The sequence below is a fragment of the Agelaius tricolor genome, unplaced genomic scaffold (genome assembly GCF_023055355.1).
Source record: "Agelaius tricolor isolate 1412-34295 unplaced genomic scaffold, bAgeTri1.0.p SCAF_4, whole genome shotgun sequence".
In the NCBI taxonomy this organism is placed as follows: Eukaryota; Metazoa; Chordata; class Aves; order Passeriformes; family Icteridae; genus Agelaius; species Agelaius tricolor.
In genome coordinates, this window is record NW_027269264.1 from 10,985,005 (window position 1) to 11,012,961 (window position 27,957).

Here is a 27,957-nt window from a genome sequence, read left to right on the forward strand (position 1 = left end):
TTGTAACTGAAAATATTTTTATTTGACATCAATAGTAAAGAAGGCACATTGGATTACATCCCTTGATATATAAATGATAAGAATGCAAAAGCAAAACCATCTACAGGAAACTCAAAGGCAGTCCAGTATACATGTAGCATCCTGGGGTAAAGCAGCATATCAGGAACCTCCCTCATGCTAACAAGCAGTCAGTCATCCCAAAGAATCCAAGCATTAGCGTTTCCTTTGAAGCTGTTTTTCTGGGTTTCAACCATTAGTTACAATCGTATCACTTTGAGTGTTTTCACCAGTAGGGGAGAGGAAAAAACACCACCCACCATAGGACACAGTCGGAATTGGCTTTGGTGCAACATGAGTGTTTGTAGATGTGGCCCCTGAAAATCCCTGGGAGAGAAATTTCATGGCCAGGTCGAGTCAAGAGCATTTAATGAGTTTGACTGATATAGAGTTTACACAGAGACAATGAGATCTAGAAATCACAGGTCAGCACCAAAGGGCAACATAAGCTACAAAAAGTGGCTTCAGTTCTTTACATGGCTTGTGGCTTTAGCAGTGGAAGAGAAACTATGCAGCAGCTTCTTGCACTACTACAATCTCTCTGCTGAAAAGGGTTTTCAGGTTTCCTGATTTTCCAGTTTCCATTTCTTCTCTCTTTCAAGGCACATGTTGTAGAAACCTTTGATCCCAACAGCCAGAAACAAGCACTCATCCCACCTCCATGACATTGAATAATTTCAGCATACAGGCAAACAATGTGTTGTTGCACTAACTTTTTTCTAACCATCAAAGAATCTCACTGCAAGGAATGCTGCCAGCATCTCCCCCACCCACCTGACAGCAGATAGACATTACAGCTAAAGGTCCCAACTCTGACTTACAAAAGGCTCAGCACAAAATTGAGGTGCTCTCTGCAAAGACATGGCATTTTCAAGTGAAGCCTTGATAAATTTTTGGTTATCTGCTGCTGCCTGTGGAAGTGCAGCCCTCCTTTCTAAGGCACCTTTGAAAAAAAATTTTAAAAACAATTCTCTCCTGTGTCTCCATTACTGCTACAGACTACACCCATACCAATGTTTTACAGGGAGACTTTTTACCTGATTTCTGTAAAGCACATCTTCTTGTACTCTCTTGCATCTTTAAGACCTGGAGCCTAATCTGCCATAAGGACTATTGTATTGTTTGGGTTTTTTTAAAATATTCAATGATAAGCACAAGGGATAAGCTCTTAATCACAAGCCTCCTTCCTTGCACTTTGCTCCTGCTCCATGCAAGGCCATCTTGCCATAGCTCCCACCATGACTGGGGCAGCAAGTCTAGCCAGAAACAGCATTGAACCAAAGGAGGTGAAGACTTCTCCAAAGTGAGACTGAAAAGGCATCTAGCAATTAAAGCCCCTCTGCATCCTGTGAGCCACTGCTGGCCAAAGAAGAAATGCACGGTTATCTGGCCCCTGCAGGATCCCACCCCTGCAGTGCAAGGGCTCAGCAAAACCTTCAGGTCTCAAAAAATATAACAAAAAAACCAAACTAAACCAAACAAAGGGAAAAAAAAAAAAGAAAAAAAAAGGCAGTGCTGAAGTTGATCCCCAATACAACAAGAAGTGTCCCTGATTTTAACAACCTTCAGCACAGGCCAAGGAAGTGCAAATTGCAGTGGTTAGAGCTGGTGGCAAAGTGCTCACCAGAAGGAATTCAGTTCTGAGTTCTGGCAAGAGCTTTAAATCACTTAAACCAGCTCCCTGGGTGTCAGCGCTTGAGGCTTTCACACATGGTCAAGGGAAGGAGAAGCAGGGTCTGTACAGGTGGTGCCCTGGTGCACTGAGAGAAAATGGTTCTGCAGAATGTGCATGCCCCTCAAGCCTGAGACAATCAGAAGGGAGGACACACATTGCAAACAGGCTTTAGGCAAAGAAAAATCATTTGGATGTCGGCCCTGCTGTGAATATCTCAGCACCGCAGGAGATTTAATAGACAAATACACAGAGCAAACAAAATACATGGCTTATACATAATGATGCACATGAAAAGCCTACTAGTCTAAAGATAAAGGAGGCTTTGAATCACATCCTATTACGCTGCACCCTACTATAATCTGGTATTAAATATACTGCTTATGATACACAAATTGCTTTTAAAAGTTATTAAAATGTTACAACAACAAAAGTAATAAAAGATTTCAAGTTTTATGCACAACCTTGCAAGAGAAAATTTTGGTTTTAGGAAGCTTCAGACAATGCTTAAATAGCGTGGTAACTTCCCAACACCGCTAACAAATGTTAGCAAATGTTAAGGCCATAATTTATTTGTGCAATGAAATTAATCTTTATTTCATGGAAAAAAAAAAACCCAAAAGACAAATCAACACTGCAAACACCTCTCTGAACTCCTCCACCCCCCCAAAAAATCCTAGGTGGTGTTGTGCTGAAGCAAATAATCTCTATCATATCCAGAAGTAAGGTTATCTGAAGCAGATTTTAGAGAGGTCATCTGTATATCTTCCCACCCTGTGCAGGGAGCTTACCCACAAATTCTGGCAAACTGTGTCAACTCACTCAAAGCCTCCTTTGAAACTAAAAGAAATAATGACATTCATTGAATCCAGACTTGATTGTTCAACACCTGCTCTACACATAGAGAAGATGTTTTGGTCACTCTGAGAAAAAAGTTGTATTTTGCTGTCTCCATTTAAAAAAATCTAATGCAAAGCGTAAACTTGGACAATTTTAGCAGCATTTTACAGTCCTTCATAAAGTAAAACCAGGAATGAATTAAAAAGAATGCCTGCACACACCTCATTCAAAATACCAAATATCATGGGCAGTAACTGTTGATCTATCACAGTCATAATCAGAAAATTTTGAGTCCAGCAATTAATTCGACATGGGGAGTACTGCAGCAAATAGATCAGATTCAACATTTTATGGCAAAGTAACTATTTACAACTCGTATGTACAGCTTCTGGACTTAAAAACGACGGAGAGCTAGAAAGTTGTGTAAAGTCAAGTTTGAAATTTAAAAAAAAAATTTAAAAAGCATTTGTCCAACCAATTTGGAGACACTTTGGCATGCCAAAAGAGGCCTTTTTTTTTTTTTTTGGTTCACTGCAACTCTTTTAAAACCAGCACATATAATGCATCAGTGAGGCCAGATATCCTGGGCAATATAGGCAAGTCTCTGTTGTGTCTCTGATGTTAGCTATTGGGGGAGCCAATATCCACTGTGATCTTTGTGTAGAGAGGGTATTTGTCAGTTCTTAACACCTTGTAGGATAGTGTATTTAAGCCATCAGAATTCATTGTCTCCCGTGTGTGAGCAATTCGGTCAAACCTGCAGGAAGGGAAGAAAAAAAAGTGGGGGAGAGGATGGAGACAACAAGGAAAGAAAGGAAAAATGTTTAAACAATCTGATCTTTGCATGCCTCTCAGGCAGCATCGCAGGTGTTTCAAGAAAAACCTGAGTATCAGTGCCATAAACTCCCACATTTGGCCAGCCTGAGCAATGGGCCAATGCATTCCTATGGGGTCAAATTATAGCTAGGAAGAAGCAGCCAAGCTTTTAAATCACACAGGTCCTTTTCCAGCTCTGCACTAGAGCAGAGGTTTATACCCCAAAGACAAGCTGGAAACAATTGCTCAGAATCTAATTTTCTGCATTTAAGAAATAAAAAAACCAGGAGAGGTCTGGAGAGGAGCAGAGGAAGAGCAGGAGCAGAGAGCTCAGTCAGCAAGGAAATGGCTGCAGCCTTTCCACACTGGACCTTTGTGCCCGGCAAAGAGAAGGCCAAGCAGTTGGAGCAGCAAGGGCAGGAGGCACCCCTAAACCTGATGTGGGGAAGGGTGAGACACACCTCTCGGGGTTGGGTTCATTCTTCCTGTCCCGGGAATGCCGGATCATTCTGCACTTCCCAATGACCGCATCCGGACGGGATATCCCCATGCCTTTAAACACCAGCCTGCAGAAAGCGAGTACATTAAACACTCAAAGGATGTGGGATGCTCTGCCACACCTTCTACAAACAACCACTGGTTTTACCTACTGGTTTTTGGTTGTTTTTGAGGGGGGATGTTACTAACGCACTCCCAAGCTTGCCGACACAAGGAAGGAAAGCCAGTCCTTCTCCACACAGACACTATCTATCACACAGAGTAGAGACCTCCCCCTGCCAACACCAAGATAGCTCACCACACCCTCACTTACACCTCCATCTCCTCCAAACAACACCCAACACCCACGTTAGCCCTGGCACAGGCTGTAGACTCGAATTTGAGTGGGAGTCATCTAGTTTTTTAACCCATCTGGATGGGAGCCAGAGGAGCACTTATTTCTTGTGATGTTAAAGCTGCAGTGTTGGGGGAAACCAAAGTGAATGGTGGTGACACAGCATAAAGGAGACACATGGTCAGAGTCACAGTGGCACCAGCTGAGACCTACTGGGTGAGGGGCAGCCTGTCTTTGTTTGCATGCTCTCTACAAAGCACCTGCTGAGTTTTTTCATAGATATCAGTGATGAAAAATACTTGACTTCTTGTTTACCTCTCTCTTTTCACTTCTTTGTAGCATCTTCTGTTCCTTAAAACCTGAGTGCCCCCAAAAGAAAGAACTGCCACCTTGATCTGAATGCCCTACTGGAAAGCTGTCCCTTTCTTCTTTTTTTAAACAAAAGTGCAAAACCTCAGGAAGATACAATTTTTTTTTTTTTAACACCTTTTCTGAAGCCTAGAAGAGTTCAGAAATCCCAGAGAAAAGATCACAGAGTGGTTTTGATACTGAGAAACATGAAGAAAGCCTCCAAATACAAGCCCCTCATGATGATTTCTCTCAGTGAATGCTGTGGATATGTGAAGCTGAAAGGTAGCATGTTCATCCTTTGCCCTGGTCTTCTCAGCCTGCCCTGTGAGAACACCTTCATCCTCTCCTGCACTTCTGAGCCTTGCTCAGCCTCCTTCCAGTGAAGCTCACATGGCTCACAGCATCATACAGACAGCCCGACAAGTGGAACTCTCCTGGGAACAAAGGGATCTGCTACAAGGCTGCAGACCCAAACAAATCTTGGGTTGCATTGGGCAAGGTTGATCAAAGTCTCATCCACGTTCAGCTGCATGTCCTGAATTCCCTTCTTTGAGCCAGCACTGGGAGACCAGAAGGACACTGCCCCAGCCAGTGCACTGGTGTGGGTGCTTTTGGTGAGGGTATAGGGAGAATGAACAATGGCAGGGGGAGGGGTGTGACTTTTCCAACTAGAGCCCCTCCCCACTGCACTCTGGGAGCTGAGAAATGGGGTGCCAGCAGGAACATGCTCTCACTGAGCCAGCAGGTTGCCCACACATCACCTTCACCTTCTGCCTGGAGACACCCCATGTCCTCCCACACCCAGGTGAGACCAGCAGGGCTGTGTTCATCCCCACCCTGAAGGCACCCCAGGGTGCCAAGGAGGAAAAATTATTTACCTGTTATAAATGTCATCATCTTCACCACCCCAGCCCCAGTAATTGTTTGGGAACCCATTGATCTTTGTGAACTGCTCTTTGCTCAGGGCGGACACGCCTCCAAAATACTGATTGTAAGGCAACCTGGAAGCAGAGAAAAGAGCACATTAGAGGAGAAGAGGGTGTTAGCCAAGGGGCAGCCTGCCTGCCTGAAAAGGGCTTGCTGCTGCCCTTCACCCAGCCCACACCCACTGCAAGGCACCTTCCTGCCACAGGAAGCAGCCATGTGTTGTGGTACTCCGGACTCAGCTGAGGGAGAGGGAACTGGTGGGCTCAGTCCCAAATATATCTGAGAAGTATTTTGCAACTGGAAGTAGCTGCAGCCTTTTTCTAAGCAGTACGCTGTCCTCAAAGGACAGGCTGAAATGCATATCACCTCACCGAACGTGACATGAATGCCACAGGAGTGGCAAGAGCTCAGACAGACACTGGATATGCCACAGAGCCTTCTCCTTGTGCAGCTCTACTGCTCACCTTCACACTCCTCAGTGCCCTGAAAGGAAGCTTGCAGCCCAAAACTGAGTTGGCAGTGTGACCTTGCACACAGAAAGCCAACCAGCTCCCACCTGAAACGGGACAATTCACCAGGAGACTGGGGACAGATGAAATTCAGACCCAGAGCATAAGGAGAGGGTCCACACGGGGATCACCAGGATGTAGTACAGACTTGTCTTTGCTTTAACAAGCAGAGAAATCCCCAGGGCCATGCATTTCTGTTTTAAGCTTCACCTCCGTGCAAGAAAGAGCTGCAGCTGCTGCAGTGACAGTGGCAGTCCTGCTTGGAGCAGGGCTTGGGTCTGGAGTGGAGACATGCACAGACCCTGCCAACACCACCGCTGCTATAGCTTTAGCACTACTGGCCACCACAGGGTCATGACCAGTCTTCACTTTATAGATGAGCTTTTAAGCTCCTCCCTGAGGATTTGGGACAGGGGAAAAAAAACAAACAACCAAAACTGAAAGGAAAAGCAAGACACGTTTTTGTTCAGAACAGCTTGCTAAACCCAAATATATGCTGCAAGAAGTTTCACTCTGTGCTGCTCTCATGTACCAGGGCAGGTCTCTCAGTGGCATAAAACCAAGCAGCCAAAAAATTTTTGTCTTGCTCTTAAAATAGTGTCTGATGCAGTCTTTTTAAAGCTGCACATAATTCTCAGTGTGTGAGAGTGTCTCACTTTTCAGACTGGGTGGAAACACTAGCTGTCTTCCAGCTCCTAGACTGAAACACAAGAAGGGATATGTGGGCATCTGCAAAACGAAGGCTGCTTAGCTCTTCCTCACCCTTCGTTTCACCTTCCAGAAGCTGTGAATTTTAATAAAGTCCTCAGCTGCATTTCTCTGCCCTCCTCCCCTGCAGCCACCCGCTCCCTGCAGGGCCCTGCAGGTTAAGACAGGCTTTTGGGAGAGATGCTTTCCCATGCTTTCAGTGGTGGGTGGGGATGTGTAACACTGCGCCTGCCCTGCTAGGCTGGCAGTGCTATTAGGAAACAGATGCCACTCCAAAAGGTGTCTCACCGAAATCCAAATTTATCCATGGATACAGAGAGGTGTCGTGGCTGGCTGTAACATTTGTAGGTGTTCCTGTCATCCATTGGGATGAGGTCTACATCACTAAACACAAAGCAATCATAGTCATACTCCTTTAAGGCCTCTGCAAATCCAATATTCAGCAGTTTAGCACGGTTAAATTCTTCTTCTCCATCCTAATTTAAAAACAAATAAAAACAGTTAAGTGACTTAGATTTGACAGTTGACATCAGCAGTTTCTTACCTGTTGCCAGATGCCAGTGTTGCTGCAGAGGGCTGACATGCCCTGATGACAGACTGAGCTCAAGCCCAAGCACTGCTCTTACAGCACCCATGGCATGTTTGCAGCAGACCCCAAATGCTGCCTGTGGAACAATGACACTCGGGTCAGCTGCAAACCGTGGGGGCAGGAAAAATGGCTGAGGAAAGGCTGGACCCAGCTCAGCTCCCATCTCTTGGTGGGAGCCCCCAGGAGGGCAGGTTTGATCCAATGGTAAGCAGTCCCTATGTCCCACTCCATGCGCAGGCATTTAAGGATTGAATTTTCTTACACAGGGTAAGCAGGTGGGGTTTCCTGGAGCAGCAGAGAAAAGCAAAAAGAGATGAGCTCCTCTGGAAGAAGGGACTCTTGCTGCAGAGAGAAACATGGGCAGTGCTTTAACTTACAGCCATGACAAGGACCATGGACCAAAACCCTGCTGTGGCCAGAATTTCAGCACCCTCCTCCTCAGCTCTGCCACAACATGGCTGTGAGACTGTAGCACAGCCACTGCTGAGCAACACACCAGACCTGATTTGCAAAGCACAAGATGGCACCAGGAGCCAAGGTCTGATGCTTTGCTGCTCACCTCTGACCCTCTGCCAAGCCCTGAGCAGCCATGAAGGCAGAGGAGCAGGCTGCTCCCTGGGCTCTGGGCAGCAGGTTTGGCACATGGCTGTGACACAGCCTTGGTTACTGCATGGCAGGCCAGCATGAGCTGCTTCCCAAAAGGGCTGCAGCTGGAGAGGTGGATGCTGCCACTGCTGCAGTGGCACATCCCCCTCTTTGGAGCTCTTCACCACTGTTCATCTCTCCTGGGGGCCTTGACAGATGGGGGGAAATGCAATCAGGAAGGTTCTTGCCATGATGGGAAGGACTTGAAAAGAGTTGACACTACAGCAGGGCATATTTATCTCAGGGCAAGCACAGCTAATGAAGGGACTGGCAAAAAACAGGGCAAGAAAATCTCTACTTTCCTCCCCAGATAATGAAGCACCTGAGGAGAACCTATCTGGCCCTTTTCAGGAAAAAACATTTCAAAAGCACATGTGGATTTGAGCACAAGTACAGGCTCACAAAATACTGAGTACTTTAGCTTTTTAGCTAAAAGATCATACCAAAAACCCAATAATACTGGTGGTTTGAGAGTAAGGATTTCCAATTGAAGACCCCACTCTGCAGCAGCTTCAAACCCAAACCCTGTACAAGGCAACAGAGCAGGTAGAAAGAAACTCACAGGGCATCGCTCAAAGAGATTGAAGGGTTTTGCCAACCTTGAAACCAAGACTGCCAAATCCATTCCGTTTTTAGTCCTCCACACTCTCTGAGCAGTGTTAAGACAAAGGACTCCCCCACTGTGCAAGCTGTCCCCCTACCCTGCACTACCCACACCCAACATGGGATGCAAATCAAGGATGGATAAAATACTGTGCCCAAGGAGCAGCCGCTTGAAACACCACACTCATTGTAACAGCTTTATCTGGTTAATAAGCAATCATTTTGGTAACCATTTAATCCAGACTAATTAACAGATTTGCTGCTGAAGAGCCAATGCAGGTTCTTGAAACAGCCCCAAGTATATTCCAAATGAAGGTTTTAAAATACAAGTGTCAAACCAGTTTTCAAAAGCATTACTCCCTTCCCTGGGGCATAAATGACTTCACAGGGAGGAGTAAGCTTTCATGGAAGAGGATCTGAGCAAATTCTTAGCATCCTCACCCAAAACAAAAGGGTTCACACAACAATAAGGTGGTGGGTGGACGATCATCATCATGCATAAAGCAAGAGCAGTGAAAACTCAAGTACAGAAAATGAAGGCAAGTGGAACAAAGAGGCTGGGGAAAGGAAGCAACTGAGGTCATAAGATTGGAGGTTTTTCTTTCCCCAGCAAAGGCTGCTGCAAGCCCAAGCTGCCCAGCACTCCTCAGGTCCCACGACACCAAACCCAGACTTGGCTCCAAGGTTCTGAGGGGGACTCGACCTGGTGCTGGTGCAATGTGCTCACACCTCAAAGCAACTGCTGGGGCCTCATTTCATACCCTTTGGCTGCTCTTTTCCTAATGAAATTCAAGGCAAAGGGCACCAATTTTGTTACCAGCAGAGGCTTAGCTGTAATTAACCAGTGCCTTCAGGCAGCCTCTAACTCCTCTGGATGACACATGGGGATAACAGCGCTACAAGGAGCAGTGTTTTTAAACCTCTCCCCAAAAAATCTCAAAGCACAGAGAGTTTTGTACCGAGAGCATGCAGGACCCTTCCTGCCACACCACCATGGGACCCTGGCAGAGCTCACACTGGAGCCCACACTGTGCACGGAGAGGGACAGGACACAGGGCAAACACTTCATGTGGGCATTGACACTCTCCTCCCAAATGGCCCCGCAGCTTCACAGTCTGGCATCCAAAAGACTAGCAAGAAGGGAATCACAGCCTATACAGAAAACAAAGAACTCTCTCCAAGCCATTTTTTACTAACTTTACAGTGAGCATGTAGCTCATGCAGCAAACTTTGCAAGGCTGTTACCAACTGTGACTGCTTTGAGGCAGGAGGTTGGTTTTCTGTCCCAGAAGGTATGTGGGGATTTAACACAGTATATTGGAACAAAAAAAGACAAGAGGTTTTGCTTTTTGCAGAAGCTCTGTTTCTTTACCTAAGGCAATGTGGAAGCACTGGTGTGCTTGCAGTATCTGAGATTCAAATATCTCTCAAAACTCACATGCACACTGCAATCTTTGACTGATCTGTGACATTTTGGAAAAACAACCAAACAACAAACCAGAGCTGTGAAAACTTCCTTCCAGGTCAGCACAGAGCACAGTACCTGCTGGTGAGCCTTGAGAAAGCAGGTAAAGCACTGCTGAAAAAACCTCCATCCCTTGCCTCTGCCTAGTGGCTTGTCATCCCATGAATGCTGCTATTTGTCACAAAGAAATGGATTAGTTTGGACTTGCTTGGACAGAGGAGCATTATCCTGAAGAGCGAGGCAGCACACAGAGGACTGCTAGTTAGACAATGCAGTCAAGCTCTAGACATAGCCTCCATGCTCTCCTAGGCTTTCAGACAGAAAATATGTAATCCAAGCACATTTTTGCTATTTTCTTTTCCTGACAATTTTGTCCCAATGTTTTCTTGTCCTGAAATTTAACCCACGTCTGAGTTCAGTGCTGGTGCCCAGCACCTGCTTCTGGCTCATGAATTAACTCTCTCTGTCACTCCCAGAACAAATTGCTGCCTCGGTCCTGCAAGGTCTAACACTGACTCCTTCTTGCACCTGGAGGTGAATGATCAGCCTGAGCAGAAGAACATCCAGGCTTTTTTACTTCCCATCCCTTACCTCAGCTGAATCTGGCTTGTTCACCCAGACCTGCCAAAGGAGGCAGGGTTCCTTTTTTTTCAGTGCTTAAACAGAAAAAAATTGAGGTTTTTGGAATCATTACTCAAACTAAAGAAGTTGCAAACCAGCAAGAAGCCACATGTCCTGACTTTGCTCTGCCTCCCACATCTATGCAGGAGGCAGCTTTGTGATTCCTCCTGCAGACAGCACAGATGAAATGTGGCTGCATCTCTCTCACCTGAATCCTACGCTCATCAGATCTCATGGAGGTAATGGTGAGGATGTACGTTGTATGTTTCTGGCCAACGAGGAGAACCATCACCCCCAGTGGGAGCTTGCTAGCTAATACACTGAGATAGCCTGAACCACACTCGCCATATCCATGGGGAAGTCCTTCCTCCAGTGGACTTGACCAGGTAGAAACAAATTTCCAGAGCCATATCAGGAGATACAGGGTGTTTTGAGGCCTCAGCACTATTACACTGGGCAGTGGGAGAGAGCAGCCACAGTTGAAACCTGCCTCCCCTGCCACTGCAAGGGTAAGCAGCAGCTGAGCACAATTCCTTCCTTTGCCCACAAACCTGATACCCCCTGGAAAGTAACACGAGTAAGAGTGATGCCCCAACCACTTCACACACACATGCACACACACCTCTCTGGAAAACTGCTACCAAGACACTGCAAATGGCACCAGGGGCCAGTGGAAAATGGCTGAACAACTGCCCAGTTTCCAGGGAATTGGCTAAGTCTTCCCTTTCTCAAACTTTTGTCTGGCTGCATGGGCATTTGCATGGGCTGAAATGCAGTGAGAAGGTTAATTTCTAGAGCTGAGTATCCGCCTGGCAGTGGCCGCAGGTGTGGGAGGACACACGGATAAGGGTGGGAGTAAGCAAGGCCGAGGGAGACACTGCAAATTTGTCACTTGTGGGGTATTGATGGGCCCTGGGCAGAGCATGCCCAGCCATGTGTCCTCTTCAGATTTACCTGAAAAATGCACAGGGTTTGGATTTTTCTAGGGGTAGAGTGTGCGAGGTGAAACACAATACATTATTTTCCACTGGCTCCCGTTACATACCAGACATTTTACAAACATCATCCCCCTGACTTCAGCCAAGTCCTACTCAGAGGCATTCAGGCACGCAAGAACAGCACGGAGGAGACACAATGGACTCGTGACAGAAACACATTGCGCTGAAAGGAAGAAGTTTGACATTACCAGTGCAGCAGTAGCAGGGCTCAGCGCTCCTCTTTCTTTCTATGAGATGCGGAGCACAGAAGAGCATGTAGGCAGCGTGTAAGAACCAGATCACACAGTAATTCTCCTTGCTTCAGTGATTGCTTTGATATAGACAGGATTAACAAGTAAAGGTAATATTTCCCCACTAGAAGGAAAAATAAAATAAAAAAAAAAGGAGGGCAGATGCAAAGGGAAGGACAGACAAGAAAAAGAGAAAAGCAATTGTCAAGACAGCAGAGAAATAAGACTGTTTTCCTACTGTACTTCTGGAAGAATTAATACATTTTCTGTATCTCTCTCTATTCAGTGTTCCCACTCACCCTTGGGAGATGCATCCAGTGGTTTTAATACCACTGACCACTCCACTTCTAGACACAGCTTATTAGAGGCATGCAGAAGGAGAACATTTACTTTACAAATCAAGTAGTCTTACTTGCTAACCTATATCTACTGGATGTGGCCAGGGCATATATACCCTGTGTACTGCATTTCACTCTCACTCAAACTATGCCCACCCAAGAAAAAGCATTTGCTTCAGAAACTTCTGTGAGAGTTAACTGTAAAGGACACAGCCCTAGTGCTGGAGAACAGGACCACAGAAGAGGAGTAGCCAGCAACACAGGGCAATGCAAGCCAGCATGCACCATCACAGCAGCAGCAGGGACTCCAACCAGGCTTCAGACACTGCCTGCCTTTAGGGGCACCAGCCCTGCTTTCCTCACGCTGGAACACCACCTCCAGCTGCACACAATGGGGGTGGTTGCTCTCTCACAAGCGATGCCCCAGACCGCGTGCAGGCAGCTCTCACAGCTGGTGCTGACTTCACCTGCCTGGGAAAGCAGCAGCCCCCACCGCAGGGCCACTGCTGGCTGCCACACTACCCTCCTGCTTCCGAGCCGTGCTCAGAGCAGGGAGGCACCACCTGCACCCCTGGCCAGCAGGGTCTGTGGCTCAGCCAGTCCCGTGGCACCAGCAACTCACACGGGCAAGGAAACGCAGCCCGAAGCACAGAGGGCTGCGGCTGGCCCTGTGCTGCTGCACCACAGCAGCACCAGCTCTCCTTGCTTTCCACAGGATGGGTTTCCTTACAGGGCTCAATTCTAGGGCACAGCACGCCTGTCTGCATGCTGCAGAGATGCTTTGTGTCCTCAGCAGTGTGGCTGCCAGGCCACAAGCGCAGTCAGATGCAGACACTGAACCATCTTGGCCGTTGTGCTGCAGAAGTACTGCTAATTCCCCAGAAATCCCTTTTGTCCTGACCTCTGGCACCCTGGAAATGAGCAAAGCAAGAGAAATTGTAGTAATGGAGTATCAGTTTTCTCTCTTGGGATAAGTCTCCCCCTACTTTCAAGTCTGTGATGAAATTCATCACCTGGGTGACCATTTTAAATATTCATGGTGTTTGATATGCCCAAACACACCAGCTGATCCAAGCAGAAATTTAAGGTGTTAACACTTAAAGAAGCATGTTATTTCATCTCAGTTCTTACTGAGCTGAGAAAACAGAATAAAAATACATATCCAAGAGAGAAACTGCAGTGGAATTGTCCAGAAGGTGGTCTCTGCTGAGGCTCTCAGAATTGCATCTGCCCTTTCACCCTGCAGCCTGTACAAATGCCTGCACATTTTAAGCCTTTCTAAGGGTGAACAACACTCACTTATCTAAACACCATTATGCTATAAAGTAAGACAGCTTGTCTTGAGTGAAATGTGCATTTTTATGCCTTTCTTTTTTTAAAAGGCAGATTGAAGGCCACCAGATAGCAAGAAGAAAAAGCCCCAAAACCAAAAACTCCAATAACTTCTCCATGATTGCTTGTTTCTTTTTTATTTCCCTGAAGAAAGCCACTTACCTGCCCCACTGCCACAGCTTTGTTTTCTCCATCCTGACTTTGGGCACTAACATGAACAGAAGGTGTTCGATAAAGTGAAATCCTGCACACTTATGGCACATCTACTACCAAACTAGGCATTAATACCAACTTGTCACCTTAAAATCTCAGCATGCCATTCCTGCAGCAGTTGGGAAAAAAGAACATATGTAAAGAGGTAACTAATTGGGTTTACTATTAGGAATTCTTTCCTCCTCACCAAGTGGTTTCTTTAAGCAGAAACTCTTAGGAATGAATTGCACCTGAGCAGAAGTGGGGATCTTGGGTTTTCCACCAAAGGCATTGAAGCAACATTTTTCTTCCTTTTCTTTTTCTTTTTTTAAGCAACCTTATTCCTGCCTGCCAGCCTACTGCTTTTCAAAGAAAAGCAGCCATTCCTCTATTTTAAGGGGCACAGGCACTGTTGCGACAGCTGTGTGAAAGCTTGTCTCCAGCATCTTACCTGGTTGATAACATATACTCCATAATCTAGTTGCTGCCTCTGGAGAATTGGGTGCAGGTAATAGAGCCAGTACTTGAGGTGCTCCTCTCGGTTCCTGAACGGTATGATTATTGCTACCTTCTGAAGTGCTACACAGTCCTTCGGAGCAAAACGACCTCCTGCTCTGACCTGTGGGTTTATTCTTGCCACTTCTTCCAGGTTTACAGGCTGGGAGAACTCCACACGCAGTGCACCAACTGGAAGAGAGTCATAGCACAAAGCAAATTAACACACACAATCTATTTCTCTGAGCATACATCCTTTACACACATTAGGGTTTTGGTTGGGTTTGGTTTCTAAGAAACAGAGCTTTTGGTCCAAACACAATCCCATCAGTGCTTGGAGGTATTGAAGCTCGAACCATCCATACCCAAAGCAAACTCACGCCACCAAGTCAGAGCAAACTCACAAACAATGTGTGCTCTTGGCATCAGAACCCAGTCACTGACACTGAGATGTGCAAGTCCTACAGTCTGTGTGGCCAACCAAGAGCTGTGTTCCCACTGGCACATGCACCACAAAACCAGCCTGAAGTACTGCCCCCTGGGCTCCCACCTACCTCAGGCAGCCCAAGAGTCAAGTGCTTCAAAAATAGTTCTGCTCTCCTACTGACAAAATCACCTATGGATAGTCACATGCAAAGTGAATAAAATCCCCTTCCTGCTTTTTTTTTTTCTTAGAGATATTTTTGGTGTTCTGTAGACATGCCACTTATTAATTAGAAGTTCTGTAATAGAAATGATAAAAAATCCCCATATCCAGATTTGCATACAGGTTGGCAATTCCTGTAGATGGTTTCAAAAGTGGCAACTTTTGAAACCATTGAAACAATGTGTTAAAACCAAGTTAAAAGTGAGAAGTCCAGGTGGCACCAGAGAAACCCTTTCAGAACAGCCAGGCTGGCCATTCTATTTGCTTCCAGCTGCTCCAGCACGAATGGAATGACTCATCAAGGAAGCCCAAGAAAAGGCCTCTCCTGCTGCCACGTCCTGCTTCCAGCAGCAGCCAGTCAACAAACTGCACTTGGCACAAACTCTGCAGTGGGGGCGTTGCTGAGGGCCCCCTGCATAAGGCATAAAGCATCAGCCCATAAATACCAGTCTGAGGATCACCCCTTAATGATTTGGCTGCTGTGCCCTCCCCTTCTCCTCCATTTGGGTGTGTTTGAGTGTCCTACCTCACCAGTGCTACTGCCTCACATTTGCTGCAGAGACTCCCAGGTCCCCAAGGTGGGGCACACTGCCCTGGGGGAGCCCCTTGGGAAGGAGCACAAGTGACTTATGGAAGTCAAAAAGGCACCACAATCAACCTTGTGCATTCCAAAACATGTGACTACTAAAAAAAGCAGAAATGATTCTCCAGACTCATGGTTCATTCCCTACTTATTTAGAAGAAGCAACTTGGTTGTGCTGCTTCGCTAACCTGTGCTCACTCACACTGGAGAGGACAAGGAAGAGACCGGCCAAGCTGGCAGAGGTGCTCAGTGCACCTCCAGGGGCAGCAGGGAAGCTTTGCTGCATAGCACCTACACAGTGGCAGGATGCAAAGGGATCTCCTGATCTCTGCATTTTGCACTGGTTAAACAGGCAAGTTTCCCTCTCACACAAGGAGAAGGCAGTGATTTCTCAGAGTCCAGGGGCACTGGGATCAGTCTGCCCACACTCCCAGCAATTCTCAGCTGCACAGCTGACCCCTGTGCCCAGTTCTGCACCCTCTCTGCCCCCTGGTACAAGCTGGGCCCTGTGGATGCTGCCCTGCAGCTGCAGGGCCAGGGCTGAAGCCTCTCTGCTCTGAAGTCTAAATGTGGCTTACAGGGAGAGCTCAGAAGGTGCTCTGCAGCAGGAGGAAGAGGCAAAAATTGGAAGAACTGGGGCAGGAAGGAACATGCAGTGGAATGACTGGGACTGGGGCTCAGTGGTGACAGGATCAGGGGCCAGGCACAGCCATCCTCGTGCCTGTGGGACAGGCATCATATCAATGAGGCCAGAGGTGGCAGGCGGGGGAGACAGTACATTTCATACTTCTGCTGAATTTGGGGGCTGCTTCCACACCACGGTGGGGAGCATTTTTCCAAAACAGCCTCTGGCCCCTACCCACTTCCCCCAGCCGTCTCTGTGCCCACAAGTGTCACCTCCATTAGGAGACTAGCACTCAGAGCTAGGATGCTAGTGTTAATGCTACACTTTTGTGATTTTAAAACAGCAGAGGGCATTGCACTGGTTCACCTAACTTCTGACGGCCAGCAAATGGGATTTTGTTGGGCATCTGTGCCCAGGAACTTTATTTTCTCATCCTTCTTGCCCCTGGTTGCCAGCAGCAGGACCCGCTGGGATGCTGCAGGAAGCAGAGGGGCAGAAGCAGCACATCCCCTCACAGGGCCCTGCCAGCCTAGTCCACTGCCAGGCACTGGGTGTGGCTGCTGTCCCATCAAACAAGCCTGTTCCTGTTGGGACAAGCTGGGCTCTGTGTTCCCAGTTACTGGACTCTTCTCCCAGTTGCTGCTCCCAAGAAGCAACTGTGAGCCCCATCAGACTGGAGAATGCTTTCTGGTTTAACAAACAAAGGTTCTTTTAATGTCTTGGACCGACTCAGAGTAAGGCAGGAGGAAATGAAAGTCTGCCATTTAGGTGAACTTACAGAGGAAATCTCCCACTGGTGACTTGTGAGCTCCAACTGGGCAAGGACAGCCACAAGCATTTGGAACTGCAAACAGCATTTTACTGGCTTGCATCCAGCAGCCCCCCAAGGCAAAACATAGACCACTCATCCTGCCAGCACTCACTCTTGCTTGCCTTACAGAGACTGGAACATTGGCAAGGAAAAGATGGGAGCAGAAAGCATATTCATTGTAAAAAACAGCTGCTGAAGGCAGAGATTTAACAGTTTCATAGTCTTGAAAGGCATTGGTGAGAAACGATCTCTACTGCTCCAACCTCCCGCTTCATTAATCAGTTTTAAGGGCAGCACACCTTCTCACAAATCCTGCCCTAAGGGATGCAGCCAACACCTAGGTCAGTGAGAAGTCCCCAGGCACCAGTGCCATCCATGTGTGGCAAGGCAGGCGCCTCTGAGACAGGCTGGACACAAATCACTCAGTTAATACATTCACCAAATACAAAACCAGAAAAAAAGCTGAATATGCTGTTTTGAAATACAGGATGACTAAAACAAACTCAACTTCATAAAGTCATGTGGCTGACACAAAGCAGCAGCAACATACCACCCACTGCAAACTGACACTTCCATTTCACTTCCCAAGCAGGACAAGGCCAAAACCAAATCCACAAATGCACAGGCTTTCCAACTGGTTAATAGAGTCACAGTTCCAACTACTAATTTTAAATCATTTTCACTGAAATCTGACTACCTGGATAGCAGGCAGCCCTAGGGCTGTTGTTTCCCAGGGATGCTGACTCAGGATGTAATCTGCAATGCCAAGAAAACATGCAAAGTCTGCTGCAAGTGCTGTCCCACCTGTCAAAATGGTGTCCCTATCTATGTTTACTGGGTAAACTTTCCAGCTCGATTCACTCCATCTGAATCTTTTCTGATTCTGTTCAAGCTGACTGCCTGACACAGGAGTCAGTGTATATAGAGTCCCTTCTAAGAACAGACAGGCGTGACAGCGCTGTGTGGACTCACAACTCTGGTCACCCATGCAGCTCAGCATCTGTAGGGAAATTCTGTTGGGTTCAGCATCACGAACCCTCAACAGAGCAGCTTCATGAGCCTCCACTGCATATTTTTAGCAAAAGAAAATCTCAAAAACATAAATAAGCAATTGCAGGAAGCTTGCAAAAGCACAGCATCACATCAAAACATTTCAGAGTTTGTAAAAGGAGGCTTTAGCTGGCAGTGGCAGGGTAAGAGAAAGATACACCAAAAAAAAAGCCAACCCACTTCTGCCCCTCACCTCTGACCCTCAGAAGCATTTCTGCTCACAGGGAAGGTGCACAGGAAAAGCCAGGGACCATCACAAACTGGAAGCAGCTTCTCACACAAAGCACAAAGTGAGGCTTGCAAAAAGCAGAGGCAGCTCAGTGCTGGAGCTCCAAGAGCCTGTCCCACAGTGCCAGTGACTGCCCCATCCCAACTTCCCAATGGCCATGCCTGCCACAACACCTAAACCTCCTGCCATCTGAGGCTGCTAGCACACAGCCCTCGTGGTGCTCATCCTGCTGAGCCAAAATGAGAGGACCCTCACACAAGTAGCCCAGAATCCACTCAGCCTGATATTATAATAAATCTAGAGACTGCTATAGCCTCCCTAGACCAAAGGGAGTGATGTAGGGAGGCCCCAAGGAACACTTCCCCAATACTAGAAGTGTTGGGAAAACTCAGGAAGCAATGCCTTGCAGGGCCAGAAGTGTACTTGTGCATCCCCTACAGGGGCTGCAAACGGGATGACACCACACTCCATCCAAGAAGGTGGGAACAGGGATACAAAACAGGGCTGCTGCCACAAAGGGCAGCCCTGGGGGACTCAGGCAGGACAGACTGGGGGAACTCTATTCTTCAGGAAGGCAGTGTGGCCCTGGGAGAAGGAAATAGGAAGGAGGTAAACTAGTCTCTTGGACAGGCCTGAAGAGTGATCCAGCCATCCAGAATCACCCTCCAGAGAGCTTCGCTGGGAAACCAAGCAAAATCCACCTGTATGCTTTAAGCCAGGCATCAACCTCAGACATTTAGTTTAGTGAAAATGAAAGCAAAAACAGATAGCAGTTGGAAAAAGGCTCACCCCGAACAGAGCCAAAAAGAACATTTCTATCACCCTGGCTGAGAGCTGGGCACTGCTATCCATCCACTGAGCCATGAGCATGCCCGCACTGCCACACTCAGACAATCCTCATGCAAAAGAAATGCTGGAAAAGAGAAGCAGAGCTCAAAGAGAGGAAAAAAAAACAAACAACCCTCTCTTTTCAGGGCCCCGACAGAAAAGGGAAGGAAGGGCCCATCAGCCACACCAAGCTCGCCTTGGCTGGGAAAAACAATATCAGCTCCACCCCAGACAATGTGAGAGCAAGTTCCCCCACCCCAGGCTGTGAAGCAGGGCTGGACCCCAGCCCCACACGGCAGCTCCAGGGCAGGCAGGCAGCTGCATCCCACAGCTCGGCAAAGCAGTCATTTCCTCTTAAGGTAATTAAAATAATTTCCCATCAGCTAAACTTCAGAGCTGTGCCAGCAACTTTTCAGATGGCACCAGACAGACTCAAGTCATAGCTCAGGCCCACGATGGGGGACTGGGCAGCCCCCATGTCCCTTGCCCACCTGGGTCTCCCAAGCAGCCATGTCCTGGCATGCAACTCACTGGTCAAAATGGCCCCTGCCTCTTGCTGCCTCCAGCCATTGCTCCCCTAGGAGAGTTTAAAGAAAAAAACTCCTTGGGTCTTTCTAGAAATATCCTAGTCACAAAAACCCCAAAAACCTGCCCTCCCAAAGGCTGATATACATTTCATTTGGCTGATCTACACTTGTGAAGTTACATATCCCCACAGATGTTAAGTAAGCCACGGCAAGGGAAGCCTGCTACATGGGCTCATCTCCTGTCCTGGGCAGGCTTGCACATGGTCTGGCATCTGCAACTATGGACCCCAAAGGAAAACAGGCTGAAAAAATGAGGATGCATCACATGTGCTGGCAACATTGGGTCCGCCTGATTAATGCAGCAACTACAGTCAGAGGAAAAAATTTGTTAACCCAATCCCCAGCACTGACACTAGCATGTGGCATCTTTAGAACAAAATATAAAAAAAAGGGAGACAGTCTTGTTGATGGAGGGTACTTCTGGGAGAGAAGCAAAGTCCTCCTTGGTGGCTCAAATCCAGTGCACGCTCACTGAGGCGGCTTTGAACTGTCTGCCTTTGAGCCAGGCAATCTGCATGTCATTAGCTCTTCCCACCCACCACAAAATTAAATTCCAGGCTCTCTTAACAGCAAACTACGAACAAACAAACAAACATGGATCAGAAAAAGGCTGAGCAGCCATCAGCCACAAACCCCCCACTATGCAGCAGGACGGGATGTGTGGACAGGAGCCCTCCCAGGTCAAGTGGCATCTCGGGCACATCTCTGCCAGGGCAAGCCCCAAATCATCAGGCAATCTCTGCAGCCCCTCTCCCTTGCCCCATCCCATCCTGCCTGTGGCATGTGCACCTGGATTCCAGCACTGCCTCAGGTCTGGGGTGCACTCCTCAGATAGGTGGGGGAGCACCGGGTGCCAGGTGGGGTGGAGGTCTGTCTGTCTGAAACTCTGCCAGCGCTTGTGCACCCCAAAAGCATGGGTTGCTGCTGGCGAGGACAGCAGGAGGGCATTGCATGCCTGGAGAGATGGCTGCTGCTTCGTTCGCTGCCCTGGAGCACAAAGGTTTGTGGGAACCCATCCCATAAAGGCCTTTACAGGGCCACTTCCAGATTCAGCAGGACAGGTTTGCAGGTAAATTATCTCTTTGCCCTCAAAGCAAATCCAATGACACCCCAGGTGGGAGAGGTGACAAAAGCAAATCTCCTTCAAACATGTGCAAAAGCTTGGGGACTGCCCCGAGTTCCCGGCAGCTCAGCAGCAGCTGGAAGCCTGCTGGAAGGGCTGTGCCTGGTCATGCCCCTTGTCATGGCCACTCCTCAGTGAAATTAGCACCTGCACTGTAAATGCAATCCACGCCTGGCTCACCAGGCACCTGTCCTTGCAGGCAGGGGCTGCACAAAAGAAAACACTGATCCAGTGGGGACAGGCTGTGCAACAAGACCTTCTCCAACTCAGAGAAACTCAGGAGAAACAGGAGCAAGCTGAACATTGACACTGCTCCATCCACATGCCCCAACACCTCAAATCTTTGGCCCCCTCACTGCAGTATTGCTATGGACTGGCTGGGTTTGTCCCCAAAACCAAATCCCCCTTCTGCCCTGCAGAGAAGGGTGTGCAGGAGGGAGCAGAGCAGTGGCTGGCTGGAGAGCAGTGTCCACTGGTGAGGAAAGGAGGTGAGCTGTGCAGCCCAGCACCTCCTGCTTGTATGTGAGGCCATCAGACCTAGAGCACCTCCCTGCTGAGGACTGTGCACCTCCAGCACCCCGCCCTTCGGGGTGGGGATGGCCCTCAAGATAGGGACAATGCTCCCTATCTGCTGAATGAAGTCAGACTAGGATGCTCCACACCAGAGGAGGAAAGTGAAACTGAATTCTGCGTCCAAGGGCAGTTTTGGAAGCTGCAAGTTATCTATCTTTCCAAACACAAACTTGGCCCAATCTCCAAAGAAACTAGCTATTGCTTCAGATCAATGCTGGCAGAGAGACAAGCATGTTATAAAACACTACATGCATGAGACAGAAAACTTTCCTTTTCTCCTCTGTCTGTTGTGCTTTGTCCCTGAAACAGCTGCTCTCCAGCACAGCACAATACCTTTCCAAGCTACTTTATGAGCCTAATTAACACTCCTTGACCTCCACTTTGATCAGATAAGAGGATGCTAGTGATATTTTCCTCACAGAAGCTGCTCCCTGCCAAGGAAGCCTGTGCTTCAGAGGTATGATGTGCTCCCTGCCACACAGATCTGTGAGCTGTCGGTGTTGTTGCCAGGATCACACATCTGCTCCCTGCCAAACATGTTAAGCATATTCTTGGGAGACATTTAACAGTTTCTCAAACTCTCTTTTGAAGCCAAGAAAGCTTAAATTTGAGCAAACTGATTAATGTGTTATCTCCCCCTCCCCCTGCCCTCTCCATGATCTTCTCTGAGTTTCTGTTTTATTTTTTCAAAAGAAGGCAGTAGAGGGACACGACACAACCCCAGCTTGTGTCTGTGAGCAACGCAATGCCTCCAGCACCCAGGTAGGCAGGAAGGAACAGAGACCGGCTATATAAAAAAGGTTTAAAAAACGCAGGTCCAGATGAGAGAGGAAAGGGAGATGCTACATGTAAAGCAAATGTTATCTCCACTGCCTGGTATTGCAAGTGACCCTGCAGATTCAGAGGCTTCCAGTTCCTGGGGCAGAAACTCCCCACAGCAAGATGATGGCCTACAACTGCAGGTGGGCAATGTGACAGGATGACCAGACCCCAGGCATGCCACACCTACCAAATCCCTTCAGCACTGTCAGCACTAGGAGTCATCCTAAAAAATGGTGGGTTTAGTATCTCTTAGGTTTTCACCCTCTTGCCCCAATTTTGTCCTGCTAGGATTCTGCCAGCAGTAAAATACCTTCTACCTCTGCCCACAAAATGTCCACATATACAGGGCCTCAAATGGTATTATTTATTAATTCCATCTCAGGCAGCACATAACCTCTAAATGCTTCTGTAATACAGACCATAAGCATCACTGCTGATTTTACAGGCTCAAAGCATCAGAAAACCCTCATCACTTACCTTCAGCACCAAGAGTTTAGAGCACCTGCTTGTACTGACTACACAGGCAACAGAAGCAGCGCATTGAAGAAACAGCCTCTGTAACAGGTTCTCTCCTCCCTGAATGACAGCTGTCCAAAGGAGTTTTTTCTTTCGATCCTTGTTTTTTTTTAAACATGCCTCACTAACATAGAAGTGGGAAGCACCAGTTTATATCCAGAACTCTTTGACATCTTGGAGAAAGAGTTCTTTTCCTTGTAAACCCAAGATCCCCAAGCAGAAGGACTTAGGAGTGCTGGCTGACAAGAAGATGGACATGACCCAGCCATGGGCACTCCCAGCCCAGAGAGCCAAACGTGTCCTGGGCTGCATCCAGAGCAGCGTGGGCAGCAGGGGAGGGAGGGGATTCTGCCCCTCTGCTCTGCTCTGCTGAGAGCCCACCTGGAACCCTGCATCCAGCTCTGGGGCCCCAGCACAGGGAGGACATGGAACTGTTGGAGTGAGTCCAGATGATTAGAGGAGTGGAGTACTTTCCCTATGAAGACAGGCTGAGAGAGTTGGGACTGTTCAGCTTGGAGAGGACAAGGCTCTAGGGAGAAAACAAAGCTGGAGAGGGACTTTTGACAAGATAGTGACAGGACAAGGGGCAATGGCTTTTAAGTGCAGCAGATTTAGATTAGATGTTAGGAAAAAATTCTTTACTGTGAGAGTGGTGAGGTACTGGAATGGGTTGCCCAGGGAAGTTTTGAATGCCCCATTTCTGGAAGCGTTTGTTCAAGGCCAAGTTGGAAGGATCTCTGAATGACCTGGTCTAGGTAAAGGTGTGCATGCCCACACCAGGAGTCAGGATTAAATGATCTTTAAGGTCCCTTCCAATCCAATCCAATCCAATCCAATCCAATCCAATCCAATCCATGGTATCCCAGGAAAAAGCCATTTTTAAACCTTAGTGAAAATGAGTACATCTCTAGTGGTTTGTCCTTTGGACAATTCACTGGTTCATACATTAACTTACACTTTTGTTTTGTGAATATCCATTTATTACTAGTGTACAGAGTTATCAATTTTCTGATTTTATATCTGGGCATGAAAAGCTATTAAGACAGACATATGACTGCAATATTTACCACACCTGGGTGAACTTTCCCAGAAGATGCTCATGGCAAAAAGGGCAAGAGCATATCTTTTATGTTTGCCATCCCAGCCACACCTGGTGTCTAAATGGGGGTCAGAATTGGCTAAGGAGACAGCTGTACTCTAAAATAACCTCCATAAATACTTGCACTCACCTCGGCAGGACTTGAAAATTACATCCCTGAAATATAGGTAAGTCTGTCTATGATATTCAGCTTTGCAGACTTTTACTGCATTAAAAAGAGCTCTTTTGGAAAGGGATCTTTCAGCTGAAGAATTTGACCCCTTGTGCATACCCTCCTTAAACCAGCAGGCATGTAACTACCCCAATACCAAAATACCAAAAAGCCACATGGAAATGGCAGAAGAAACACATTTGACTGGTTTGAAAGTGCTTAGGCCAACACTACTTCTAGAGAGCAAATTTTTATTAAAAAAACCCCAACCAAAACCACTACCACAATACTGTCTGCATCTCCTAAAGAATGTAACAATTTGGGGAATGGACACGTGCAGGAAATACCTGGATTTAGTTGCTTTTGGGCTTCTCAGAGAAACCAGAATTTCTCGGAATTCTTGAGATTTTACTGCAGCAAGCACGTTCTGCTTCCTGATACCCCATTTAAGATACTCATTAGCATGCAGCTCTAAACTGAAGCATAAATCCAAAATGCTTATATTACCTTGTATTAGAGAATTGCATAGCCTTTAAGGACTTTCAGCTTGAAGCTGAATTATAGTATTACCCCAGTCCTGATTTGTTCTTTTCAATTATAAATAACAGCAAGTGAACCATAAAAGCACATTTAAAATTTGGCAGCTTCTGGTAGGAGATTAAACCTCATTCAGCTAATGCATTTGTTGCAGAGCCAGACAGCAGGGATTGTAAACTACTCTCTAAAGACTGCTAGGAAGAAAACTGTGGGCCTCTGAAATGAGTACCTGGCTATTTTACCATTCAAAAAGACTGAGCAGTTCCGTCACACATATCCTGTGTGAGTCATCACATGCTTCCCAACAACGATGGGGGAGGGGCAGGCAGGAAATTAAAAAACCCAGAATCATGTATGTTACAATAAATGTTGGTTTGCTGGGGAAATGGAGTTTTTGGAGCTACCTGTTCCCATCAGAGCACTTCCCCATGCTTATGGGAGTACAGGAATCACAGGTCGATTCTTGCTTTTTATGTTCATATTGATAAGTGAGTTTTGAGCTCAAAAAGGAGTATTTCTGAGTTCTACGTGGGGAAATTATATATCAGAAGTGTCGACAAAGTGCACACCCTCTATTCTTCACGGTGGCCTTAGAGACACATGAGATGCTAATCAGGGCAGACTCAGCTCTGACCAACGTGAGAGGCATGATACAATTGTTTAACAAATGCTCTTTGCTACAAAAACCTGAAAAGAACAGAGGAAAAAAAAAAAATAAGAACAAACAGTTTCTCACCTACACGCTGGCTATAAATCTTGACGCCTTGACAGTGCCAGGCTGCATGTGACTGCATCACCCCACAAATACTGAAGTAACACAGGTAGAAAACATTTGCCTACTCTATCGTAAAGAGCTGCTTCTTCCATGGCCCTGTTGCTCTGTTGACCATCTGTAACCACTGCCAGCAGCCACATAAGGCCTTTGGCAGATTCAGTGAATGGCACTGAAGATGCTACAAAGATGATTTAAAACATCTTAAATGATCCTTCAGCAACTAACTCCAATAAAACTTTGAATCTTGGGGTCACTAAGAGCATTTCTCTAAACTCCAGGCATTTCCAGAGCACATGACTCACTCCTGACAGGATCAGACTAAGTGGAGACCATTCAAAGTAAAGCCATATTCATAAAGGGTTCCCACATCCACTCTCTGAGGACAGGCTTGCACAGCCACTTTCAGCATAAGTGATGTAGGGGAAAAAAGCGAAAGATACGAATCAAAAACAAGAACACAAAACACAGGACAGTTTCTTTCAGTGACCTCAAAACCACCTTCCTAAAATAACAAAACAGTTGTTTGTAATTCAGATGCATTGATCCATAAAGAGCTGACCAGCAAGCACCAAAAGAAACTATGAATTTTTCTGTCGGTTCCGTAAACGGAAAACCACAGGTAGCTTCTCTGAAGTCTCTTTCCCCAGTGTGATCTCTGGTAACAGAGGTACCTATGCTGAAATGGCCCATTGGTGGATGAGGGAGATTAACCCCAGGCTCAAGGGCCCAAGGTGTGGCCAGGCTACTGTCAACCTGGGATGCCAGCAGGCCATGGTAACAGCCCTGCCTACAGCACAGGAGTGTCTGTTCGAGGAGCAGCAGTTACAAGCAACAAGTTGGGTGGGAAAGCCTTTTAAAGGTACCAAAAAAATCTGAAATTCCCCTTGTCCCCAGCTCTGCCTTGTGACAAAGCCAGCAGATCAAAACAGCTCCAGGTCATCACATAGTAAAAATGAGACCACCAGCAGGCTGCAAACCCGCCGAGATCCTGCCAGCATGCCAGCACCCAAGCGGTCGTGGAAAAAGCCTATGGGGAGCACAGCTCCAGTGCAGATAAAACACACGCCAGGCTGCCACGTATCACGGTACTGCATCACAGGACCAAATATGTTCAGTGGAAAGCGCCGCTGGGATACATAACAACTGTACTCATGACCCTGCCTCGGAGCTCATTTTAAACCCGTTCCGCTCATTCAGCAGGTCCGCCGACAGAGAAAGGCTGCGAAAAGCCTGCATAGCGCAAAAAAGCCCTCCTGAGCTTGCATTGCGCAAGAGCAGCACTTTGGGTAGAGTTCCGAGAGGAAATTACCCAACCCCCAGGACAACCAGAAAGAAACCTAGCCGGGCGGGGTGGGAGCGCTTCCCGAGCGCTCAGGGGCTCCGCTCGCCGCCGCCGTGCCTGGGCAGCATCCGCGCCGCGCTCCCCTGCGCACCGGCTCCCCGGGGATTCTCCCACAATCCCCCTCCGCCGCCGGCACACTCGGGAGCGGCCGCGCCGCTGTCACACCGCGCCCGCTCCCGGGGCGAGGCACCCACGGCGCACCGGGACCCGCCGGCTGCCGCCCGCGCCTCCTCCCCGCGGCCCGGGCGGCGTCGGGCACCCCCGGGCGGCGGGGCCCCCGCCCGTCCCCCCGAAACCCTGCCGGGACGGCACTCACCGAGCAGCGGGGAGGGCTCGGGGCAGGGGCCCGGCGGCGGCTGGGCGGGCGGGGATCGGGCCCGGGCGGCGGGCGGCGACGGGCGGGAGAGCGGCAGCGAGAGGTTGGCGGGCGGCGGGCGGCGCGGCGGCGGCTCGGGGCTGCCCGGCGGCCCCAGGGCGCTGCCCGCCAGGTAGTATAGCAGCGTGGCCGAGAGGTGGAGGGCACAGAAGGCGACGAGGAGGCGGCAGGCCCGCTGCAGCGAGGTGCCGGGCAGCGACGGCTCCTTCATGCCGCTGCTCTGGCGGGGAGCGCCGCCCGCCCCGCGCCGCACCGCCGACGGGGAACGGGGACGGGGCGGGGGCGGCGACGGCTCCGCCCGCCGGGGGCGGCCCTGAGACCCGCGCCCCGCCTGCCGCCGCCGGGAGCGCCGGCGGGACCCCCGGGGCCGCTCGGCTTGGCCATCCCCGCCCGTCCCCGGCCTCCCGCCCGGGTCCCCCGGGCCCCCTCGGGCCGGCCCTTGTGAGCGCAGCTCGCCGTGGCCGGCTCTCCTACACGGTGCCCGCTGGCAGCGTGCTGGAACGGTCGCTGTTGTAGCCCCCAGAAGGGCTCGCCTGTGGCAGAGGGTGTAAGCGGCAGCAGCGACCTGCTGCGGGGCAGCAGGGCTATGTTTGTATTCGTTCCCTTTGGAGGGCTACACGCTGTCTTCGCTTTTATCTGCATAAACTGTAGCTTTTCTGTCAGCTCGGTGGAGCTTGTTTCAGCTAATTTCCTGCCTTTAAATAATGACTAGCTTTTTGTTAAATATATCACAACATCCTAGCAGTGCCAGTGGCAGGGTCTTCTGGAGGTCTCCAGTCAAACATCCTGCTTGGAGCATGACTATTGCCAGCAACATGTGAAGTCAGCTATAGTTTCGTCCCACTGAGTCTTGAAAGCTGCCCAGCATGGCAATCTACACCTCTCTGGTACCCTGTCCCAGAATTGATCTACTTTTCTGAGGAAAGATTTTCCTCACGTCTATCATCAAGCCAGTAGTAGTGCCTGTTGAAGCAGGTCTGGGCACCTTCCAACATCCCTCAAAGTTAGTTACATGTATTTCTTATAACTAGCGAGCCCTTGAGCCGGGAAAGAAACTGCCTTGG

The 27,957-nt window shown here is 48.4% G+C and overlaps 1 protein-coding gene across 1 annotated transcript; it reads right to left on the bottom strand.

Moving 5' to 3' along the window:
- On the bottom strand, window positions 1-27,162 carry B4GALT1 (beta-1,4-galactosyltransferase 1). Its single transcript, XM_071424550.1, has 6 exons — window positions 26,834-27,162; window positions 14,177-14,412; window positions 7,001-7,188; window positions 5,447-5,569; window positions 3,847-3,951; window positions 1-3,326 (listed from the first exon to the last, which is right to left on the bottom strand). Exons 1-6 carry the CDS (start codon window positions 27,102-27,104, stop codon window positions 3,191-3,193), a joined length of 1,059 nt encoding a protein of 352 aa, XP_071280651.1. The 5' UTR covers window positions 27,105-27,162; the 3' UTR covers window positions 1-3,190.
- Window positions 27,163-27,957: the final 795 nt, after the last annotated feature.